General features: G+C 43.1%; 2 protein-coding genes across 2 annotated transcripts; both read right to left on the bottom strand.

The window, feature by feature from the left end:
• Positions 1–2850: 2850 nt before the first annotated feature.
• LOC140278889 (mitogen-activated protein kinase kinase kinase 14-like) lies at positions 2851–13605 on the bottom strand. The gene is made up of 9 exons (XM_072373977.1): positions 13596–13605; positions 11991–12095; positions 8934–9097; positions 8695–8845; positions 7960–8532; positions 5184–5290; positions 4978–5098; positions 4808–4908; positions 2851–3064 (listed from the first exon to the last, which is right to left on the bottom strand). The coding sequence occupies exons 1-9, from the start codon at positions 13603–13605 to the stop codon at positions 2900–2902; spliced, it is 1497 nt and encodes a 498-aa protein (XP_072230078.1). The 3' UTR covers positions 2851–2899.
• Positions 13606–13826: 221 nt separating this feature from the next.
• LOC140278888 (uncharacterized) lies at positions 13827–20862 on the bottom strand. The gene is made up of 6 exons (XM_072373976.1): positions 20591–20862; positions 18260–18335; positions 16661–17426; positions 14343–14477; positions 14134–14263; positions 13827–14068 (listed from the first exon to the last, which is right to left on the bottom strand). Exons 1-6 carry the CDS (start codon positions 20850–20852, stop codon positions 13827–13829), a joined length of 1611 nt encoding a protein of 536 aa, XP_072230077.1. The 5' UTR covers positions 20853–20862.
• Between the last annotated feature and the right edge of the window lie 216 nt (positions 20863–21078).

Here is a 21078-nt window from a genome sequence, read left to right as displayed (position 1 = left end):
AGACGTATTCTAAACTTCTGCTGTTAGTTTTTGTGAATATAAACATCAGATTTCAGCCTCTGTTGTTATAAATTCACCATTTAAAACCTCTCACGAGCCTGAGCGGTTCCGGTCGGGCTCAGATCGGACGAGTTTCCGTGCTCCGTTCCAAACGTGGAGCTGAAAAACACGCAGAAGACAGCAGCTTCTTTGCTTCAGAGTTTGCTTTTATTCACATATAAAACTTCAAGTATGCAAGACTTGGAAAAAAGTTTGAAATCTGCAGCAGCTTCACTTCGTCTGAAAAACGACGTCAAAGAGGAAAGAAAACGGAGAAATTTAAAAATATGCTAAAAACTGAATGATTTCTGAGTCTTTGTCCTGCATTTTGCACAGTAAACAGCTGAGATTCATACATTCAAACGTTTTAGGAGCGTCTGCTTCAGTTAATGATCAAAGATTAAAACGTACGGAACAACAAGAGCCACAAAAAGTAATAAATCTGTCAAAGATTAAGAAATTTAATGGAGAAATATACAGAAGAATGAATCAATCAATGAAAATAAGAAATAATGTGGATAGTTAGACCTGCATAATTCTTCATAATTAGTTATTTTTCCTCATTGTTTTTCCCATTGTCCCAAAAGTAAGAGAAATAAAGAGAACATAGGCAGAGAAAATGTATAAAATGTTAACATACACCATGAATATAAAGACAAATAAATGTAGAAATGATTCTTTTATGGTTTATTGCCTTTATTTTTCCACATTTATTGACTGATTTTTGTTAAATTATATTAATTTCCTCCCTAATTTTCTTATCCTTCGACTCAGATCGTGCTAAAAGTGTATAAAACTCTGATGTCAGTGACTTCGGATCGACTGGATTCAGTGTTTCTGGGTTTTTGTACCACAACAGCAGCTCAGAATGGTGTAAAAACAAGAAGCATCCGGTGAGCAGCAGCACCAGTCGGAGCTCAGATCAAATCCTCTGCACAACTGTGTCGGGAAGAAGTTTAAAGATGTTCAGAACGCGCAAAGTTACACAACTAAAGCCAAGTTCTGGTTTGATTTCTGTTCGAAAGAGCAGAGAAAGAAAAAAACACGGTCTGGTGAGGCTTCATTTCAGCTGAGTCGGCACATGTCGGGTCAGAATCAACAGCGTGAATCCAGGGAGTCGACCTGCCTTATGTCAACAGAGCAGGGCGGCTGCTGCAGGAGGAGGAGTAACGCTGTGGGTAATGTCTTCTTCAACAGGCATCTGAATCCAAAAACACGCCTGATTGTTTCTGCCGTGTTCAGCCCACAGTTTGATGTTCTTCCCCGACTGTAAGTTCTGGGTTTCTGTGGCCTCCTCACAGCCAACAGCTCTGAATCCATTTTAACATCTGTTCAGCTTCGGCATTTGCTGCTAAACTTAATCCAGACACTGTGAGTTTGTCATGTGACAAAGTAAGTGAAACCTTTCTTAATTCTATCATTTTATGTCATGATAAAGGATTACATGTCAGGACATGAACCAAGCCTTGAGGTGAAGGAAAGACAACCTCAAATGAACATTTGAGTCATTATTTATTCAATAAAAACTGATCCAAAACACAGAGGCAGTGTGTGAAAAACTAAGTGAACCCCTGATCCAGCAGCTTCAGCAGCAGTGATGGTTTCCTGTGGGACGTTATCAGTCTCTCTCCTGGTTCTGGAGGAATCTCGGCCCTCTTCTCTCCAGCGCTGCTTCAGCTCATTGAGGTTTGCAGCATTGGTTTCTGCACAGCTCTCTTAAGGTCCCACCACAGCATTTCAGTCAGGCTGAGGTCTGGACTCTGACTGGACCATTGCAACACCTTGATTCTTTTCTTTTTCCCACATTCTGCTGTAGATCTGCTGCTGTGTTTGGGATCTTTGTCCTGTTGATGAGCCAGTTTCAGCCCAGCTTTAGCTGTGGGACAGATGGCCTCACATCTGACTCTAGAATACTTTGGTATCCAGAGGAGTTCATGGTGGACTCAATGGCTGCAAGGTGCCCAGGTCCTGTGGCTGCAGAACCAGCCCAGATCATCAGCCCTCCACCACCGTGCTTGACAGCTGCTATGAGGTGTTTGTGCTGATATGCTGTGTTTGGTTTCCTCCAAACGTGCTGCTGTGCATTAGGACCAAACATCTCCACTTTGCTCTGGTCTGTCCAAAGGACATTGTTCCAGAAGTCTTGAGCTTTGTTCAGATGCAGCTTTGCAAACCTAAGCTGTGCTGCCATGTTCTTTTTAGAGAGAAGAGGCTTTCTCCTGCAGCCCTTCAAACAAGCCATCCTTGTTCAGTCTTTTTCTAGCTGTGCTGTCATGACCTTTAACCTTTAACATGCTAACTGAGGCCTGTAGAGTCTGAGATGTAGCTCTGGGCTTCTTCACCTTGGGGTGAACTTGCTGGGACGTCCACTCCTGGGAAGATTGACAGCTGTCCTGAATGTTTTCCACTTGTGAATAATCTTTCTCTCTGTAGAACGATGGACTCCAGATAGTTTGGAAATGGCCTTATAACCCTTCCCAGACTGATGGGCAGCAGCAGCTGCTTCTCTGAGATCATTGCTGATGTCTTTCCTCCTTGGCATCGTGTTAAAACACACCTGAAAACTGACAGAACTCCTGCTTTTATAGAGCTGCTCACACTGACTGATGATCAGTACTTCTGCATTTTGGCTTAGTTTTAAAAAAAAACACAACACAGTGTAATATGTGATATGTTTTTGTTCATATGAGCTGGTAAAACTCCTGATAAGAACCTCTTTTTCACGTAATCACACACGGAAACTGGAATAATTTCTCCCAAAAGCAGATACTCTCCAGCTTTTTTCCCCCCAAAACATGTCAACAACAACAAAATTAGTGCAAATAAGAAAAGAAATAAGAGAAAACAGAGAGTTTCAGTCTTATTCTCTGAGCTCCAGCTTGCCGTCTCTGACCCTCCACTTCCAGCGCTGACATCGGTCAGGAGCAGAGACACAGCAGAGCCACAGACCCGACTCTCTGATCTCCTGCTCAAAGGGCACCAACTTTCTGTCCAGAGTCTCCAAAGTGAAGGCTTTCCTGGAGACCTGAGTGACAGATTAAATCATTCATGTGGATTTTGGACGGCAGAGCATCATACCAACATGCTACTTTCACACAGCTCGTCTTATTCTGGGCTCAAACCAAACGATTTCCACAGACTAAAAACTGAGTCTTTAGGAGTCTAACTGGAGTCTCGGTGCGCTCCCGTCATCTCGATCGTTCAGTTTAAGGCGATAATCTGCGTTAAGTTTAAGGTGGTAATCTGCAGTCTGCAGTCTACCAGTCTCTCCCTGGTTTTGGGCTTCAGCTCATATCAAACGTTTAATATTATCTCAGGTCGCAGTAACACCATCAACAGCCAATAGATGAGCTCTGACAACATCGGAAACAGGAAAGCAGACAGTCAATAACAAACATGTCGGCAGACATAGAAGAACGACTGATATTCTGTGGCGTTTTCTCTTCTTTTTGTTGGGTTTTTCACTACAAACCACAGCAAAGACCAGAGCAGCTGCAGCTAAAAGCTGCTTCTCCTCCATGTTTGTAAAACTTCTGCTGAGCATGATGGGAAAAAAAAATCTAACAAATCTAGTTGTCTTGTAAATAGTGACCCTACAAGAGTCACAATCTTTGTAAAATCTTTAGTCTGAGGCTAAAAACTAGTCTTCAGATGTGAGCTGATATTCTTTCAGAGTCTTTTCCAAGTCTTCTGGTGTGTCGTGAGCGGCCAGCTGCCATTCATTTTCAATGTAAGCTGGCGTCGATGAGCGGCACGTTGTGAGCTTCATGAGCTTCAAGAGTTGAGAAAGGCTCAACTTTATGCAAATGAGCAGTGACGCGACGACAGCCAATTAGGGCCGATCTGAAAAAAGGCGGGAAAAAAAGGTGGAAAAAAGCGGAAAACGGCAGAGCGCAAACACAAAGAAGGCTGCCAAGAGTACGATCCATGGTGAAAGAGGGAACCGATGTATGGATGGATTATTATATATATCTGCTAGTTGCTATACATATAAGCCCCGCACCGGGTTAGTCCCCGGTTAGTCTATGCATGACTGCCAGCTGTAGCTCAGGAGGAAGAGCAGTCGCCCAGCAATCGGAATCAGTTCGACTTCGGCTTCCCCATTTTGAATATCCTTGGGCAAGACACTGAACCACGTTGCCTACCATCCATCGGGGTATGTTATGTGTAGACTTCAGAGTGTGTGTGAGTGGCGGTTAGAACTGCTTTGAGTGGTCAGTTAGACTAGAAATTTACCATAACTACGTGCTTCCTACTCATTCAAACACATATGGATGAATCGGTAGGCAGCGTGGTGTTCGGTGTCTTGCCCAAGGACGCTTCGACATGTGGCCGGAGTCGAACCACCGACCTTCCGATTGGTGGATGATGCTCTTCCTCCTGAGCTGCAGCCGCTCCGATGAAAACCGCATTTAGGAGTACGTTAATAGTTGTCTAGTTTAGCTGAAACTCTGATCCGGATGCCTCCTGGTTGCCTTCCTTTGGAGGCGTCCCCGGCAAAACCGACTGGGACAAGGCCCCCGAGGTCGGCCCAGGACCCGCTGGAGAGATCGTGTCTCTTGATTGGCCTGTGAACGGCTCGGGGTCACCGATGAGGAGCTGGAGGAAGTCGTGAGGGACAGTTGCCACCGCGACCCCACGTGGACTTAAAGGTGGATCATGCATCTCCAACTATTCATATCCTCCTCAAAATCATATTACTTTGATCTAAAATCGTACAATTCTCGGTTAACGCCTTAGTTCTTCAGGCATTTCTAACATCGGTCACCTGATCGCTGATTCCTATCGCAACATGGCCCACTTTGACCCGCCGGTGTTCTCTGATCCTCAAACATTCGCCCGGAACGTCCTCGATCCAGATGTCAACACCTGGAAAACATCAGAGATTCAGAGAAGCACGCCACCGTCAGCGGAAATGACAAATTACCGCCATTTTACCTTCAAAGCAGCAGGAAGACGGCTGATTGGCTGACACCAACCACTCCAAGTGTGCCTCCGTGTGACTGTTGCAGGAAGAAAAGACGCCGGAGCTGAGGTCATCAGACGAATGGTCCGAGTCCTTGAACATAGAAAGAAATCTCTGGTTCGGACTTTAGGGTTCGGACTTTTGAATGAGCAGCATTGAAACAACGCCTGAAACAAACCTTCTCCGATACGTCCATCTGCGACGTTTCCGAGCAGCTGAAACAAGACGGGGGGTCGTCTCGAGGTTCAGGGGACGAGGTCTGGATTACGGTGCCCACGGGTACATCTGAAGACAACAGATTAAGAGTTTCTGCTGGGACCAATCGGTGTGCTCGGCCTTCCTGACGGACACTACCATCATTGATCAGGAACTGGTTTCATACTGACCCATAAAAGCCTAAAAAGGAGCTCTGGGACATTATAAAAGCTACTGATCAGGTCTCACAGAGGCTCTTAAGTTTTTTGTACCTTGTCTTGTCACTTCCTGTTTCATTTTGAAATTAACAACTCCTCTCGTTTCAGATATCTTGCCCTTCCTCCCGTGTGTCTCATCGTCTTCCCTGATTCCCAAAGTGTTTCCACCTGTTCCCCTTGGTCCCTCAGGTGTATTTAGTCTGTGTTTCTCTTGTCTCGTTGCCAGTGTGTTGAATTTGTCTTTCGAGCGTTCTTCCTCTAGCCTCCAAAGTGATCCAAGCCTAAGTATTTTATATTCATGCATTTAGCAGACGCTTTTATCCAAAGCGACTTACAGATAGGCAGGTAGGATAAGGGGGTCTTGCTTAAGGACCCCTACTGGAGGTAATACCTTTCATGCAGGGGATTTGAACCCAGGTCTCCCACACGGAAGGTGGAATCATACCACTACACTATCCAGCCCCATATACTATCCATGGGACTGGATAGTGTAATTGTCACGGTTTCCGTTCTGTTTCATGTCTTGTTTCGTCATTTCCTGTTTTATTTTGAAGAATCACTGACCTTCTCCTCCTGTATCAGGCGTCTGATTGTCTTCCCTGATTCCCAAGTGTTTCCACCTGTTCCCCTTGGTCCCTCATGTGTTCAAATAGTCTGTGTTTCCCTTGTCTTGTGCCAGTATGTTGTCTCTTCCAAAGTGTTCCAAAGATCTTGTTTATTAATGATTTCCTCCTTGAGATGATTTTCTGTTGTAAGTTTTGCCATAGTCATAGATTTAGTCAAGTGAAGTGTTGTTGGTCTTGTCGTTTATTCAGTAGTATCTCCGGTAGAGAAGTGTCTTTGATTCATGTTTATGTTTATGCATTTAGCAGACGCTTTTATCCAAAGCGACTTACAGATAGGCAGGTAGGATAAGGGGGTCTTGCCTTAGGACCCCTACTGGAGGTAGTACCTTTCATGCAGGGGATTTGAACCCAGGTCTCCCACATGGAAGGTGGCAATCATACCATCCAGCCCAAAGTAATCCAAAGATCCTCCTTGAGAGTGATTTTCTGTTGTAAGTTTTGCCATAGATTTAGCCAAGTGAAGTGTTGTTGGTCTTGTTGTTTATTCAGTAGTATCTCCGGTAAAGGAGTGTCTTTGATTTATAATTATAACTTTCATAGCAACTCCATTAAAAGGAGTCTCCTTTTGTTTATTGATTTTGTTAAATTTCTATAGAGCCTCCGACGGTTCGGAGAGGGATAAGTTTATTTGTAAGATTTATATAACCTTTTGTTTTGTCCTCCAATCGTGGAGAGAACTTTCTTTTGATAAGTTTTATAGTCTCACTCTTTTCCCCATAGGTATCGAGGAGAGTGAGTTAGGAATTTATAATCTATTGCTTTGCTCTTCAAGTGACTATCATTATATAAATAAAATCTGATTATTGATTCTACCACTCAGCATCCTAACAAGAGATCGATGACATCACAGTCAGCCATCATCCAATACCTGTAACCAGCTTTTAGGAGATCAGTGCCAGCTGCAGTGTGGATGACATCATACACTAATTAACATATTTCCACCATTTTCATATTAAATTTGCATTCTGTTGTGTGCCAGCTTTTCACATTTGTTTGCTCCTCTTCTCCTGTCGTTGCTCACTTACAGCTCCTTTGGTCAGATTGAGAAATAAGTCCAGACTAAGAATAAAATCCTGATTTTATAGCTGGAGCCTCATCTGACAAAGTCACGGTTTAAGTCACGTAAATGCAACATCTGTGCAGTGAATTCGGCTGTATCAGCTGTCCAATGATGACCCAGAGAGAAAAAGAGAAGTGACAGAAAGTCTCGAAAGCTTTCTCTCGTAGCCTCGCGACGCACCACAAGAGCAACACTGAGCATGTGCAAGAGGATCAGGGCCAAAACACGGGCGCAGCTGGCTGAAGAAGACGGTAGTTGTAGCTCGGGCTGCAGGATTATGACCAAAATCATTTTCACGATTAATTTGATAATTAATGTATTTTTATGTGCCGACAATTTTTAGTGCAAAATTAAACTTTAAATTAGAATAAATGAGAAACAATGCAAATTAAAAGCTAAAACCCAATCATTTAACATTTTAAAGTACTAACTGTATTTATCGGACACGTCTTTGGCCAAATAAAAAGATATCGCTGTTATTCCTGCGTGTCTTTGGGAGGTAGATGGATCGGGTTCTACTCGGATTGGGTTAAATTTACTTATGACCATGTATTCTAAACTAAATCTTTCCAGATCGTGCCCCATGGTACAGGCTGAAATATCTCAAAACGCTGGATTAGTTTATGAACATTCATGCTTCTCAGAGGAGGAATTCTTCAATGATCTCTTGACTTCAGGTCAATCAGAAGAAATGTAAGACCAGTTATAGTTTTCATTACTTACTGTATGTGATTCTTTTTAGATGATAGATTGATTGTTTAGAGCAGAGTTTTCCTGAAGCCGAAGCAAATCCGTTGAAATGTTTCCTTGTTTTTTGCTTAGTAATATATTCATTTAAGAGGTGCTCTGACTCACCATCTCTGAGGTGTTCCAGCTCTGCCTCGGATCCCCATGAACTCTCATTTGTCTTGTGGCCTTTCTGCAGCAAAGGGAAAAGGCCTCTGAGGGTACGAAGGTACTCTGTGGACACAGAAGATTCCCACTCTTCCTCCTCGTCTTCATCCCCCCCCTCCTCCCAGTCTCCTTCGTATTCTTTATCAGTTTTCAGCCACTTCTCCTGAATACACTCCTCTTCTGCCATGTAGATATCAACTTCTGACTCAGACCCGGTCTCCCAGCCGGCTTCAGCCGGGTAATCATCCCGCAGTGACTTCGGATGGCAGTCCCATTCCCCGTTTAAGGAAAACGTCTCAGCTTCAGATTCCCGGTCTGAGCCGCCATCTTTCTGGTCGTCGCTGTCCTCGTCCCCCGCCATAGTTCTCCAGGGGCTCACCCAGAGAGCGGCGGGAGCTGGGGCAGCAGCTGATGGTGGATTCGGGACAACGTGGACCTCAGGGGAGGCAGCACAGAGCTGGTCTTCATGCTGGCTTTGGCCATGATACAGCTTCTCACAGGCAGTCTTGATGGAAGAAGGCCTCAAACCACCAACTGTGGAGAAAACATTCACATGATTGACTAAAAGTAGTTGAAATTGAACTTTTTATGGGCCTTTTTTGTTGGAAAGTGCTTATTTATCTTTGTTTAATACAAGTAACTGGATGAGGATGGGATGATCACTACATACTGTATGTTATCATGTAATGCATCAACCTGCTCTGAGAGCTTTGGTGGTTTTCCTCCTGAGCTCCTTCGCTGATGCTCGTCTGTCCGGATCCTTCCGCAGTCCGGCCCTGAAAACTTTGGCCGTGAAGTTGTTACACTTGGACGGCACCTCCCACAAAGGCGGAGGCTCGTTGACAATCTGACCAACAGAAAGGTGATGATACCTCAGTGTGGTTTTTGCTCCAGTTCAGGGTGCAAATGCCAACAAAGAAGACATCCCGACTGACCTGGAGACACAGCGGATGGGAGTAGTAACGAATCCACGGAGGGCATCCATTGAGCATGTGCAGTAGCATACAGCAGCTGCTCCACACATCCACCTTTGCACACAGCTGATCCCCTCGTGCCACCTCCGGGGCCATGTGGGACTCTGTGCCCGGGAAGGCAGCTCCTACAATAAAAAACACCAGTTTAATGATCTTTTATGGCATTTTCCTCATGTTTTTATGCTCTCTTTTCCATGTTACTTGCTTTTTCATAGCTTCTGGAACCAAATAAATGAACCTTAGCCTTTCTTTATTTGCCTGATGAACAAACTCCTGGAAAACTGCATTACACTGATAACTTATAGCCAAAACGGGACTGGATAGTGCAATGGTATCATTGCCACCTTCTGTGTGGGAGACCTGGGTTCAAATCCCCTGCATGAAAGTTATTACCTCCAGTAGGGGTCCTTAGGCAAGACCCCCTACCTGTAAGTCACTTTGGATAAAAGCATCTCCTTTTAACATAAACCTCAACAAAACAGAGACAGGTAGACTGGGAAGTTAGGGGATTGAACCCTCTGCAACCCCCAAAACTGGCAACAATCCCTCAAGTCTCAGCTGAATATGCTAAAATGCTAAGCTAAGACCATCGTATCATAGCTGATAAAGAGTGACTACGAGAGGTTGAGGGCTGAAATTCAAGGCCAGTTTATTTTTCTGGCTTAAAAGTGACGAAACGAACAGCACAAAGCTGGGAGGATCTCATACTAAACTCCTCAGCAGTAAAACAATGTTTACTTTGGATTAAAAAAGCCCACAAACTCACACCATCATCTGGCTGTTTGCTCCAGTGTGAAGAAGTAAAATCTCCACCTGGCTGCTCCTGACACTGATGTAAAATCAACACTTGCTTTAAAATATCATGTTTTCTAACTGAAATGTCTCCCACTGCTGCTCACTGACCTCTGGGAGCCTCTGGTGGATTTCAGCAGTTTCAGGCAGCTAATTCTCATCTTTTCCACACATGTGAAGCTACAGTATGTTCGGTGTCATGTGATACCTGGACTATGGCCTCTACTGTTCAAGTATTTTCAGATTGATGAAAACTCAACTGCAGTTAGCATTTATTTCTATCCAGTTTTCCTACATATGGTCATGAACTAGAACAAGTGAGGTAAATGAGATGGTTGGTGCTCTTGGTGTGTCGTCAGCCAGTGTCCATGTTTCTGTTTCTATTCAAACATCAGAGATTGCACACAGGAAAGGGAATCCACATGCAAACATGTGGAAACAGGGCTGTAGTCTGAGGGTTGGGCCGACTCTTGTAGTCGTGGATTAGTTTTCTCAGCCACTGCAAATATTTTCCAACCACAGCTGCTTGGACAGTCAAATGGAGTTAACTTGTGCTGCTGTAGCCTGAAGGGTTCTCCGTGGGAGAGATGGCTGGAACTAAAACTGAAGGTTTTTGAGCTGCTTCCTGTTTCAGCAGGTGCACCAGCATGTAAATGTCAATATTTGTGTAAAAAAAGTTAAGACTTTCTGGCTATAAAGAGGTCAAACATACCACATACCTCCTCACGTGGCCTAAATTTGAATTTTCTTCAGGTCCTTGGGGCCATGCCCAGCATTCACAACACTTGCTGTAACCCATTTCCACGGACGGCTGGTACAACTGGGCTAACAGGGCTCAGCCCTCCCTACATTGTTCAATAAAAATTAGAATATAATATAATTTGCGGCTTATTTGGGCTAAATCTGTACAGCCCAAAGCCAGCAGATTTGGGCCAATCACAGACGACTCTACTTGATTGCGTGTGAAGGGCGAAACTTTGACAATGTCAGGCATCGGGGTTAATGAAGTGGATTATTTACTTTCGAATCCGTTTTCTTCAATGTCCTCAGGTGAAAAAAGTAGGGGAACATCATCCAAAGGATATCCAAATTACACAGAAAGAAAAGCTCCAAAATCTTAGCTTTTGTGTAACTTGGTTTGAGAGAAAGGCTAACGGCTAACGATAGAAAGGCTAACGGCTAATGTTAGAAAGGCTAACGGCTAACGATAGAAAGGCTAACGGCTAACGTTAGAAAGGCTAACGGCTAACGGCCTCTTGAAGCTTCTCTACAAATAAGGTAGACCCCCCCCCCACCACCATTCCTGTCAAAGATTATACATTTTGTGGAGTATTTCTTTTAAGGCTCTCTTAACGTCTTTCTGGACTGTTTTTTCTGGAGTTACTATTTTAGTTTTGTGTTGATGTTTGGATTATTGTGTTCCAAAGCAAATTGTAATAGACTATAAGTCTGGGTTGACCTTTTTTAAAACCTTTTATGGTGTGAAAGTATTTGTATTTACAGAGAGATGGTAGATGGTATATTTTCCATCAGTGCATTCTTTTAAATAGTGTTTTGGTGGTTTGTTGAAAAGGCCCGTGCTGTTGTGATAGTTTAAACTTACATTCTATCAGGACACCTTTTATGTTGAAATACAACTACTTGGCTTTTATAATACATTAGCCGACCCATTCAATGTCAACACAAGCCGTCACTGTCCATTTCAAATGTGTTTCATGACGTCTGGGACACACAAAACTTACCAGGCCCAAAAGTTTCCGCAATCTTAAGCTCACAAACTCAAGCTGTCACTCAAAAAAATTGCATTTTCTTGGCAAACTTCAGAGAAGACCAACAGAATGATGGATTAGTTTCTCTCTAGGATGGGGCACTGGGGACCGTTGAGGAGATTTATTTCTTTAGCATCATCTCAAGCTCAGCATGAGGGATTTGTTTTCTAACTTTATGTAATTGGGACACAACGAGTAGTTTAAATCTAAACACTAATTAATACAACGAGCAGTCAAAAGTAAACTCATTTAGCATGAGTAGACGGCTGAGATTAGGACTTTCTGCCCACTTTCCTCTGAATTTAAATGCATGTTTGGTGCCTTTAAAGTGAACTTCAGGGGAATATTTAGTTTCTGATGAAGTAGGGGACTTAATCAGTAGTGAATTAGATCATAAAAGTGCTCTAAAATAGGAGTTGTGCCACAGTGTCCTGCAGACCTTTCAGGATCAGCTCACCCCTGAATGCTTTGGTGCTCCATCCGCTGTCATCCAGCGTCTCTGAGAGACCAAAGTCGCAGAGGAATGTGTCCCTGCAGTCGGCCGACAGCAGCACATTGTCAACTGGAATAAAATCAACACACAGGATTTAGTGAGACAGCTTGTTTGCATTTCGTGCTCATTATGAAACAGTTGACTGAGAAACGGGAGGCTGTCAGAGGCTGTCAGCGTGATGGGTACACAGCAGCTTGAGAAGGTATAATCTCCAAAAATAAAACTAAAGCACACAAACTTTCCCCCTCCACCTCTGCAGGAAGACTGATACGATGAGACGGGCTTATTTGATGGATGTTGGTTGAGTGATGCGTCTGATACGAGCACAATGGAGGGGCCTAACTTCAGAGAGCCCCCTCCTGCTCAATCCTATCAGCAGAGATTACAGAGGGTTTAGAGGGGAGGTGTCAGTTCAGGATTAGGTACCATCACCAGGGGATGCTAGCTGACAGCAGAACCATCGGCTCCAGGCTCAGGGACGCTGTGTGGTCCCACTGAAACAGCTCAGCGGTGTTTGCATGTCTCAAGCATGAATTACAAGGAAAAATCAGGGTTTATTTCTACTGTACCAACAGATTTAAGACTCAGACTCAATATACCTCAAGTGTGTCTATAAGACACAATCAGTTTTATTAAATAGATGGAATTAAAAGAAGAATAATGTTGTGAGCAGCTCTATAAAAGCAGGAGTTCTGTCAGTTTTCAGGTGTGTTTTAACACGATGCCAAGGAGGAAAGACACCAGCAATGATCTTAGAGAAGCAGCTGCTGCTGCCCATCAGTCTGGGAAGGGTTATAAGGCCATTTCCAAACTATCTGGAGTCCATCATTCTACAGAGAGAAAGATTATTCACAAGTGGAAAACATTCAGGACAGCTGTCAATCTTCCCAGGAGTGGACGTCCCAGCAAGTTCACCCCAAGGGGAAAAAGCCCAGAGCTACATCTCAGACTCTACAGGCCTCAGTTAGCATGCTAAAGGTTAAAGGTCATGACAGCACAGTTAGAAAAAGACTGAACAAGGATGGCTTGTTTGGAAGGGCTGCAGGAGAAAGCCTCTTCTCTCTAAAAAGAACATGGCAGCACAGCTTAGGTTTGCAAAGCTGCATCTGAACAAAGCTCAAGACTTCTGGAACAATGTCCTTTGGACAGACCAGAGCAAAGTGGAGATGTTTGGTCCTAATGCACAGCAGCACGTTTGGAGGAAGCCAAACACAGCATATCAGCACAAACACCTCATACCAGCTGTAAAGCACGGTGGTGGAGGGCTGATGATCTGGGCTGGTTCTGCAGCCACAGGACCTGGGCACCTTGCAGTCATTGAGTCCACCATGAACTCCTCTGGATACCAAAGTATTCTAGAGTCAAATGTGAGGCCATCTGTCCCACAGCTAAAGCTGGGCTGAAACTGGCTCATCAACAGGACAAAGATCCCAAACACAGCAGCAGATCTACAGCAGAATGTGTGAAAAAGGAAAGAATCGAGGTGTTGCAATGGTCCAGTCAGAGTCCAGACCTTGACCTCCATGACCTTTAATCACATTAAGTGTGTATAGAAAATGGATGCTTCACTTTTCCACATGACTGTTAATAAAATGGACCTTTGTTTAATTCTAAAGGTACAAAATAAGCACATAAAATTAAGGGTCTAATTGTCCTTTTGTACTGTAACTTAAAGCAAACAGAGAGGCCAAACTCTCATCAGCTTAAATAATTCCCCTGCTCTAAAAACACCTTGAAATTCATTGACTTTGAGGCTCAAACGGATCATCCATCCATTTTCTCTACCCGCTTAATCCAATTTCAGTTGCGTGGGGGGTGGAGCCTATCCCAGCTGTCACTGGGTGAGGGGCAGGGGACACCCTGGACAGGTCGCCAGTCCATCACAGGGCCACACAGAGACAAACGAGACTCGCCTTTGACATCCAAGTGAAGCACCTTTCTGTGGTGCAGGTGTTCCAGCGCCCCCAGTGACTGATGGAGGTAATGCAGAGCCAGATCCTCAGGGAGGCAGGTCATCTCCTTCAGAAGTTGGGCCAAGCAAGCTGGAGAGGTTTGGAGAGTCTGAGAATCCTGTTTTTCACACAGGTTACGGTTCAGTGATCTTTACCTGGCTTCAGGTCCATGAAGAGCACGACGTTCAGCCCCTCCCTCACGGCCCCAAACAGCTCCACAACGCGAGGAGAGTTCAGAGCGCTCCACGCGCTCACCTCCTCGCTGCTGAAGTGACTCAGTGGAACCTGACAATGAATTCAGGGATAATGAGCTGCTTCAGAGGAGTATTCTTACTGTACAGTGACTCATTGTTTCTCGGCTCACCCTCTTAGCAGCACATTTAAATCGGGTGCGTCTGTCCCGAACACAGAACACGTCGCCGTAGGAGCCGTTCTGGATGTGGTGGAGGACGCTGTACTCCTCTCCCTCCCTGTACTGGGAACTGTTGGGGCGCAGTAACTTTAGGACACAAAGAATTAAATGAGACACGAAATGAGGGAAAAATTACAAGAGTTGAAGATTAAATCAACTCTAAATGAGAAAGATGTTCTGAAAAGGAGATGCTGGGTTTCTACTTATATTCAGCAAGATTTTAGGAATTTGTTTGTTTGGAAAAGCACAAATCTTGAGGATTATCAGGGCATTTAAACTAAAATAAACTAAAGATGTGCCTAACACACCCTCTGTGGTGGACAGACACTTTGTGAAGCCGATTGTGTGAATATTAATTTAATTTTATCCATTCTCAAGCATTTAAGTCCTATGCTAGTAGTTTTAAATCCCCTAAAAACAAAGCAGTTTCAGGAGCCTCATTTTTAACATGATCTTAAGGCAGTAGATTTAAAAAGCACTATTCTCAGCACTTTCTGCATGTCATTTACATTTTTTTTCTCTTTGGTTTGTCATTTCATGTCGCTAACATGCCAAAATGATTAGGTTAGCATAAAGGTATTGGGTGTCATTCTCTCACAGTACATAGCATTAGCTCTTTCTAACTCTTGCTAATTTGTACTCCTCTAAAGTAGCTTTAATGAAAACTTGGGGTCCTGAAACTGCTCCCTGACCACATACTCTTAAAAAGTAATCTGTGATCCTTAAAACTGAACCACAAAAAGAAAAGAAAAAAACTTGGTTGGAAATTACTTTGCACATTTTTCCTTATTCACTGAATGAAGTTCTGTGTTTATGCTAAACAGCTAGCAGCTAGCGGTTAGCAGCTAACCCTGCAGAAACCACATACTCCTACAAATTAAACTGAAAACTTTAAAACTGATTTTTTTTAAGTTTTTGCCACAAAAAGAAAAAGAGAAGAAAAATTTGGTTGGAAATCACTTTACACATTTTTTCTTATTCACTGAATAAGGTTCTGTGAATATGCTACACAGCTAGCGGCTAGCGCTTGCTAGATATCTGGCTCGTAGTGACCTCTTGCCCCCACTCGCTCTTCGCTACTTTCTCCTTGTAGCTTGTGTTATCTTCTCATTTAATAGAGTTTCTTGAAGTTGTAAGGGAATAATATTTATATTAGCGGATAGAGCCAAGGGCCGGTGGAACCAACCATTCAGAGCCAACTGAGAAGCTATTAGCACTTAGCAGGCCTTTTTAATGGGAAGAAAAGCAGACGCCGAAGCGTCTCAGAGTGCAACACCTGTTAAAGACTCCAGACTTCAACTGAACTCCATAAACTCACTTTATGGTATTAATTGTTATAAATTTTTGTCTTCTGCAATAGAGTATGATGTTCATTTTGCAAACTATAGTCTAGAAACAGATGCTACTCTCTTGTAACTTATGATTTTATAGTAGCAAGACGCCCATGGCTCAGACACAAAGGAGTCGACAAACCAAGGAGCGGCGTGGCTACATCTATTTGTATGAAAATAGATTAATGCAGCCACACCCACTGACCCCAAAGTGGCCAAAATTCTGTATATGTTTTATCTTGTGGAAAATCTGAAGCTATGCCAGGAAATCTTAATGTCATTATCTCTAGATTCCAAGCAGAAAATGTCAAAATGTTTTTCTTTTGCTTTTGTTTTCTCAAAAATCACAAAGTAATTGTGGAGATTGGTGTAAAAACTGTTGGGGAGGTTCAATAAAGCATAAAATAGACATTTTTTTTCCCCCTGAAATTGTTATTTGACGATATAACATTATCCAGTAATGGATAAGGATGACCAGCTCTCACTTCTCTGCTTCAGCTAGCAGCTGATAAAATAAATGCAGAGCTGATGGTGTGAAATTACTCAGCACGACACGGCAAAGATGAAGATTAAAAATGTGAGTTTCCCTAATTTAAAATGATATACTAAATGTGAAATACTTCTAAGCTCAGAGCTTCTCTGAATGGGCTAATTTTTGCCCTCTAAAACATCTCAAACCATAAAAGTTTCATCGTTGTTTGAGCAAACGCTGCTTTGTAACGCTTCATATGAAAGGAAGCATTGTACTTTCTACTTTACTACCTTTGTGTGAACCTCTTGTTGCTTGACTCTTTCTCGTTTTTAATGCCTCTGTAGACCTTATAAAACTTCCACCACTTGCATCCCTCTTTGGTCAATAAGAGCAAGAGTTTGGTGTTCCAACTTAAAATGAGATCATATGGAAAATAAAGTGCTCATGAACAGATTTACATGTCTTACGTGATGGAATATGAGCCCCTCGTTGGCAGGTTTTGTTGTCTTCCAGTCATTCAGAGTCCGTATTATCGAATCTCCGAAGAGAGTTGAGACAAAGAGCTTTGATATCTGGGTCACTCTGCCTTTGAGCTCATCTAACAGTGAGTCACCGGCGTCATGAAAACCACCGACACTCTGGGATGAGTCCACGCCGCTGTGAGTGTCCTTAGAGTTTGAAATTCCAGGCAGACTCTGCAGAGACCCTGTGGAGTCAGAATCCCACTCTGTGTGGGGGGAGGAGTTAAATCCAGACACCTTCACCGGGCTGAACGCACCATCTGATGCGCTCGCTTCAGCTCCAAACTGATCCCGTATGTCGGCGTCACAGAAAGACGAGTCTGACTCGCTTTCATGAGTGTGAACCGACTCGCAGTCAGAGCCTGAGTCCCTGTCATCAGCGCTGGTTGTGTCGTCCGTTTCTATTGATGTGCACACCTCTGACCTCCTGACACAGTCACCTCCATACGTGCAGGGGTGCAGCAGGTCGCCATGGCAGCAGGGAAGTGAGTCGGTAAACTGAGGAGGAGGCGGTATGATCTCAGCGGATGATGTCGTCTTCAGCCAATCGATCTCCTGCACCCACAAACCCCGGATAACAGGAGGTTCTCCGCCTTCCTCCTGCCTCTTCTGTCTGCTTCTAGTTTTCCGGCGTTGTTTCCTCTGGAGGTGGTGATGTGAGAGTTTGGTGGCGTCCTCCAGATCCTCGTCCTCTGTGTCGCTCATGAGAAACCTGCAGATGAGAGGAAACGTGATTTAATACCAGACTAAACGTTTGTAATGCATTCTGGGGAGGAACCAGGATATCTTTCAGCTCCTCTGACACTTTGTTCTGGGCAAAAACTTTAGGTAATGCAGCTTTTTCAGTACTTTTATGCCAACAATCATTAAACAAACCTAAAAACTGCCTGGTTTTTAATCAAAAAGTGTCATTATTTTCTCTGGTATTTCCTCTTGATTAATTAAATATTTGTAAGTCAACTTTGAAAAGGCTCCAACTTTCACCAAAGAAGCTGAATAATTACTGCTCAGATTCTCTTTGAGTGGCACAGCCTTCAAAGTGGGATTCATCAGGCAGATGTATTGTTTCCAGCCACTAGGAGTCACCACATTCAAACGTTTCTAAATCTCACACAAACTGAATCAGATCACAGACTGAGACCTGGGTGTGTTAACGGTCCAGATGCATTCTGGGATATGAAGATGCCAAGTTTATTTATAATTTAAAGGGGACATATTGTGGCCGTTTACTGACAAGCTGACATTATCACCTGGTGCGTTTTGCACAAATAAAACAATCTGATGCACCCTGAGCTTTGTTTTGACATCACATAAAACAAGTCAAACAAATAAAAGCAGCCGTATCCTCACTGTTGGTATCGCCTCAGGCACATTTTTTATAAATGATCTACAGTATCCTTTCTTTTCTGATAACAGTTCATGTTTGACCCTTTCCGGTTTGGTTTGGACAAACTCAAATGATTCAGTTTCTTCTGGAATCAACTGAAACAGCATCAGTTTCGGACCTCTCCAACCAGATAAGGGAGGGCCAGTGAGAGTGTATACCTGTGCTTTTGGGGGAGCTGAGCTCGTGAGTATGGGCACTGGGTGTTGGAAGGGCTGAACTCCTGGAAGTCTTCTCCTGGAGTAAGAAAAAGAAAAGCGTGGCAGCATATTTGTACTGATAGTCATCGAAAAACAGGAATAAATTCATACCATCATAAATCAAAGGTCATAGCCAGTTGAAAATGCATTAAAATGTTCCAAATCTGCAAAGCATGATGGTCTCTGCTACCTACAAACCCTGAATGCTGTTGTCCGTTTGTGTCCCAAACAAACTACAACAACTCATTGACAGTTTGTGCTGAAAATGCTTTGTGGAAAATTCCAGCTGACCATTTAAAGCCTTTTTAAGGCTAAAATGACCTGCTTTCCTCTGGTTTTGGGGCAGGTAGGGCAACTCAACACATTCTTGGTTTGATGGAAAGATCCTGTTGTGCAAATTCACCTTTAAAGAACCTTTATTATGACAAAATTGGTCCCAACTAAATCTAATTGGAGACACACTGAAAACAGTACATTTCCTTGCCTCTTTACTCTTTAATCTGTATTTTTATGGGAGTTTCCTGCCATTCAAAGACTTTTTAAGGCTAAAATGACCTGCTTTCCTCTGGTTTTGGGGCAGGTAGGGCACCTCAACACGTTCTTGGTTTGATGGAAAGATCCTGTTGTGCAAATTCACCTTTAAAGAACCTTTATTATGACAAAATTGGTCCCAACTAAATCTAATTGGAGACACACTGAAAACAGTACATTTCCTTGCCTCTTTACTCTTTAATCTGTATTTTTATGGGAGTTTCCTGCCATTCAAAGACTTTTTAAGGCTAAAATGACCTGCTTTCCTCTGGTTTTGGGGCAGGTAGGGCACCTCAACACGTTCTTGGTTTGATGGAAAGATCCTGTTGTGCAAATTCACCTTTAAAGAACCTTTATTATGACAAAATTGGTCCCAACTAAATCTAATTGGAGACACACTGAAAACAGTACATTTCCTTGCCTCTTTACTCTTTAATCTGTATTTTTATGGGAGTTTCCTGCCATTCAAAGACTTTTTAAGGCTAAAATGACCTGCTTTCCTCTGGTTTTGGGGCAGGTAGGGCACCTCAACACGTTCTTGGTTTGATGGAAAAATCCTGTTGTGCAAATTCACCTTTAAAGAACCTTTATTATGACAAAATTGGTCCCAACTAAATCTAATTGGAGACACACTGGAAACAATACATTTCCTTGCCTCTTTACTCTTTAATCTGTATTTTTATGGGAGTTTCCTGCCATTCAAAGACTTTTTAAGGCTAAAATGACCTGCTTTCCTCTGGTTTAGGGGCAGGTAGAGCAACTCAACACGTTCTTGGTTTGATGGAAAGATCCTGTTGTGCAAATTCACCTTTAAAGAACCTTTATTATGACAAAATTGGTCCCAACTAAATCTAATTGGAGACACACTGAAAACAGTACATTTCCTTGCCTCTTTACTCTTTAATCTGTATTTTTATGGGAGTTTCCTGTCATTCAAAGACTTTTTAAAGGCTAAAATGACCTGCTTTCCTCTGGTTTTGGGGCAGGTAGGGCACCTCAACACGTTCTTGGTTTGATGGAAAGATCCTGTTGTGCAAATTCACCTTTAAAGAACCTTTATTATGACAAAATTGGTCCCAACTAAATCTAATTGGAGACACACTGGAAACAATACATTTCCTTGCCTCTTTACTCTTTAATCTGTATTTTTATGGGAGTTTCCTGCCATTCAAAGACTTTTTAAGGCTAAAATGACCAGCTTTCCTCTGGTTTTGGGGCAGGTAGGGCACCTCAACACGTTCTTGGTTTGATGGAAAGATCCTGTTGTGCAAATTCACCTTTAAAGAACCTTTATTATGACAAAATTGGTCCCAACTAAATCTAATTGGAGACACACTGGAAACAATACATTTCCTTGCCTCTTTACTCTTTAATCTGTATTTTTATGGGAGTTTCCTGCCATTCAAAGACTTTTTAAGGCTAAAATGACCTGCTTTCCTCTGGTTTTGGGGCAGGTAGGGCACCTCAACACGTTCTTGGTTTGATGGAAAAATCCTGTTGTGCAAATTCACCTTTAAAGAACCTTTATTATGACAAAATTGGTCCCAACTAAATCTAATTAGAGACACACTGAAAACAGTACATTTCCTTGCCTTCTTAATCTTATATTAACTCTTTAATCTGTATTTTTATGGGAGTTTCCTGCAGAAAAAAACAGCTAACCTCAGACAACTGTCAAAATTCATTAAAAAAAAGATTAAACATGTGACCGTGGCCACACGGCTCCATCATACGTGCAAATTGAACCTGAACCAGTCTTACTTTCAGCTTGTGCCACTATGGACACACATGGATCCTCCTCGGGCCCCTCCGTAACCACTTGTTTGGCGGTGCCGTGCTGCATCACACGGCTCAGATGGGGGGCGATGGCTTTGACCAGCGGGTCCGTGGCCTCCTCATATGCTTGGTTGCCGTCCTCTTTGCCCAGAAACGAGAGCTCAGAACCACCCGTCACGATGATGAACGGTGTGTTGGAGTTAAACATCCGGGGTATAGCCATACCTCCGTCGCTGTCAGAGTGCATCGACCTGGTGAGAACTGGAGGAGGAGATCGGTTTGTCAGTGTCTAATTCCTGAAATGGTTAGGCGATGTCATTGAAAAACTGGGCTAAAATCATATTTAAGGATGGCTCTAATGTTTATACTATATTGCCAAAAGTATTGGCTCATCTGCCTTTACACACATATGAACTTTAAATGACATCCCATTCTTAATCCATAGGGTTTAATATGACGTCGGTCCACCATTT

Source organism: Leuresthes tenuis, unplaced genomic scaffold (assembly GCF_036924035.1).
Source record: "Leuresthes tenuis unplaced genomic scaffold, fLeuTen1.0.hap1 SCAF_20, whole genome shotgun sequence".
Lineage (NCBI taxonomy): Eukaryota > Metazoa > Chordata > Actinopteri > Atheriniformes > Atherinopsidae > Leuresthes > Leuresthes tenuis.
This window is presented reverse-complemented; position numbering and strand designations above follow the sequence as displayed.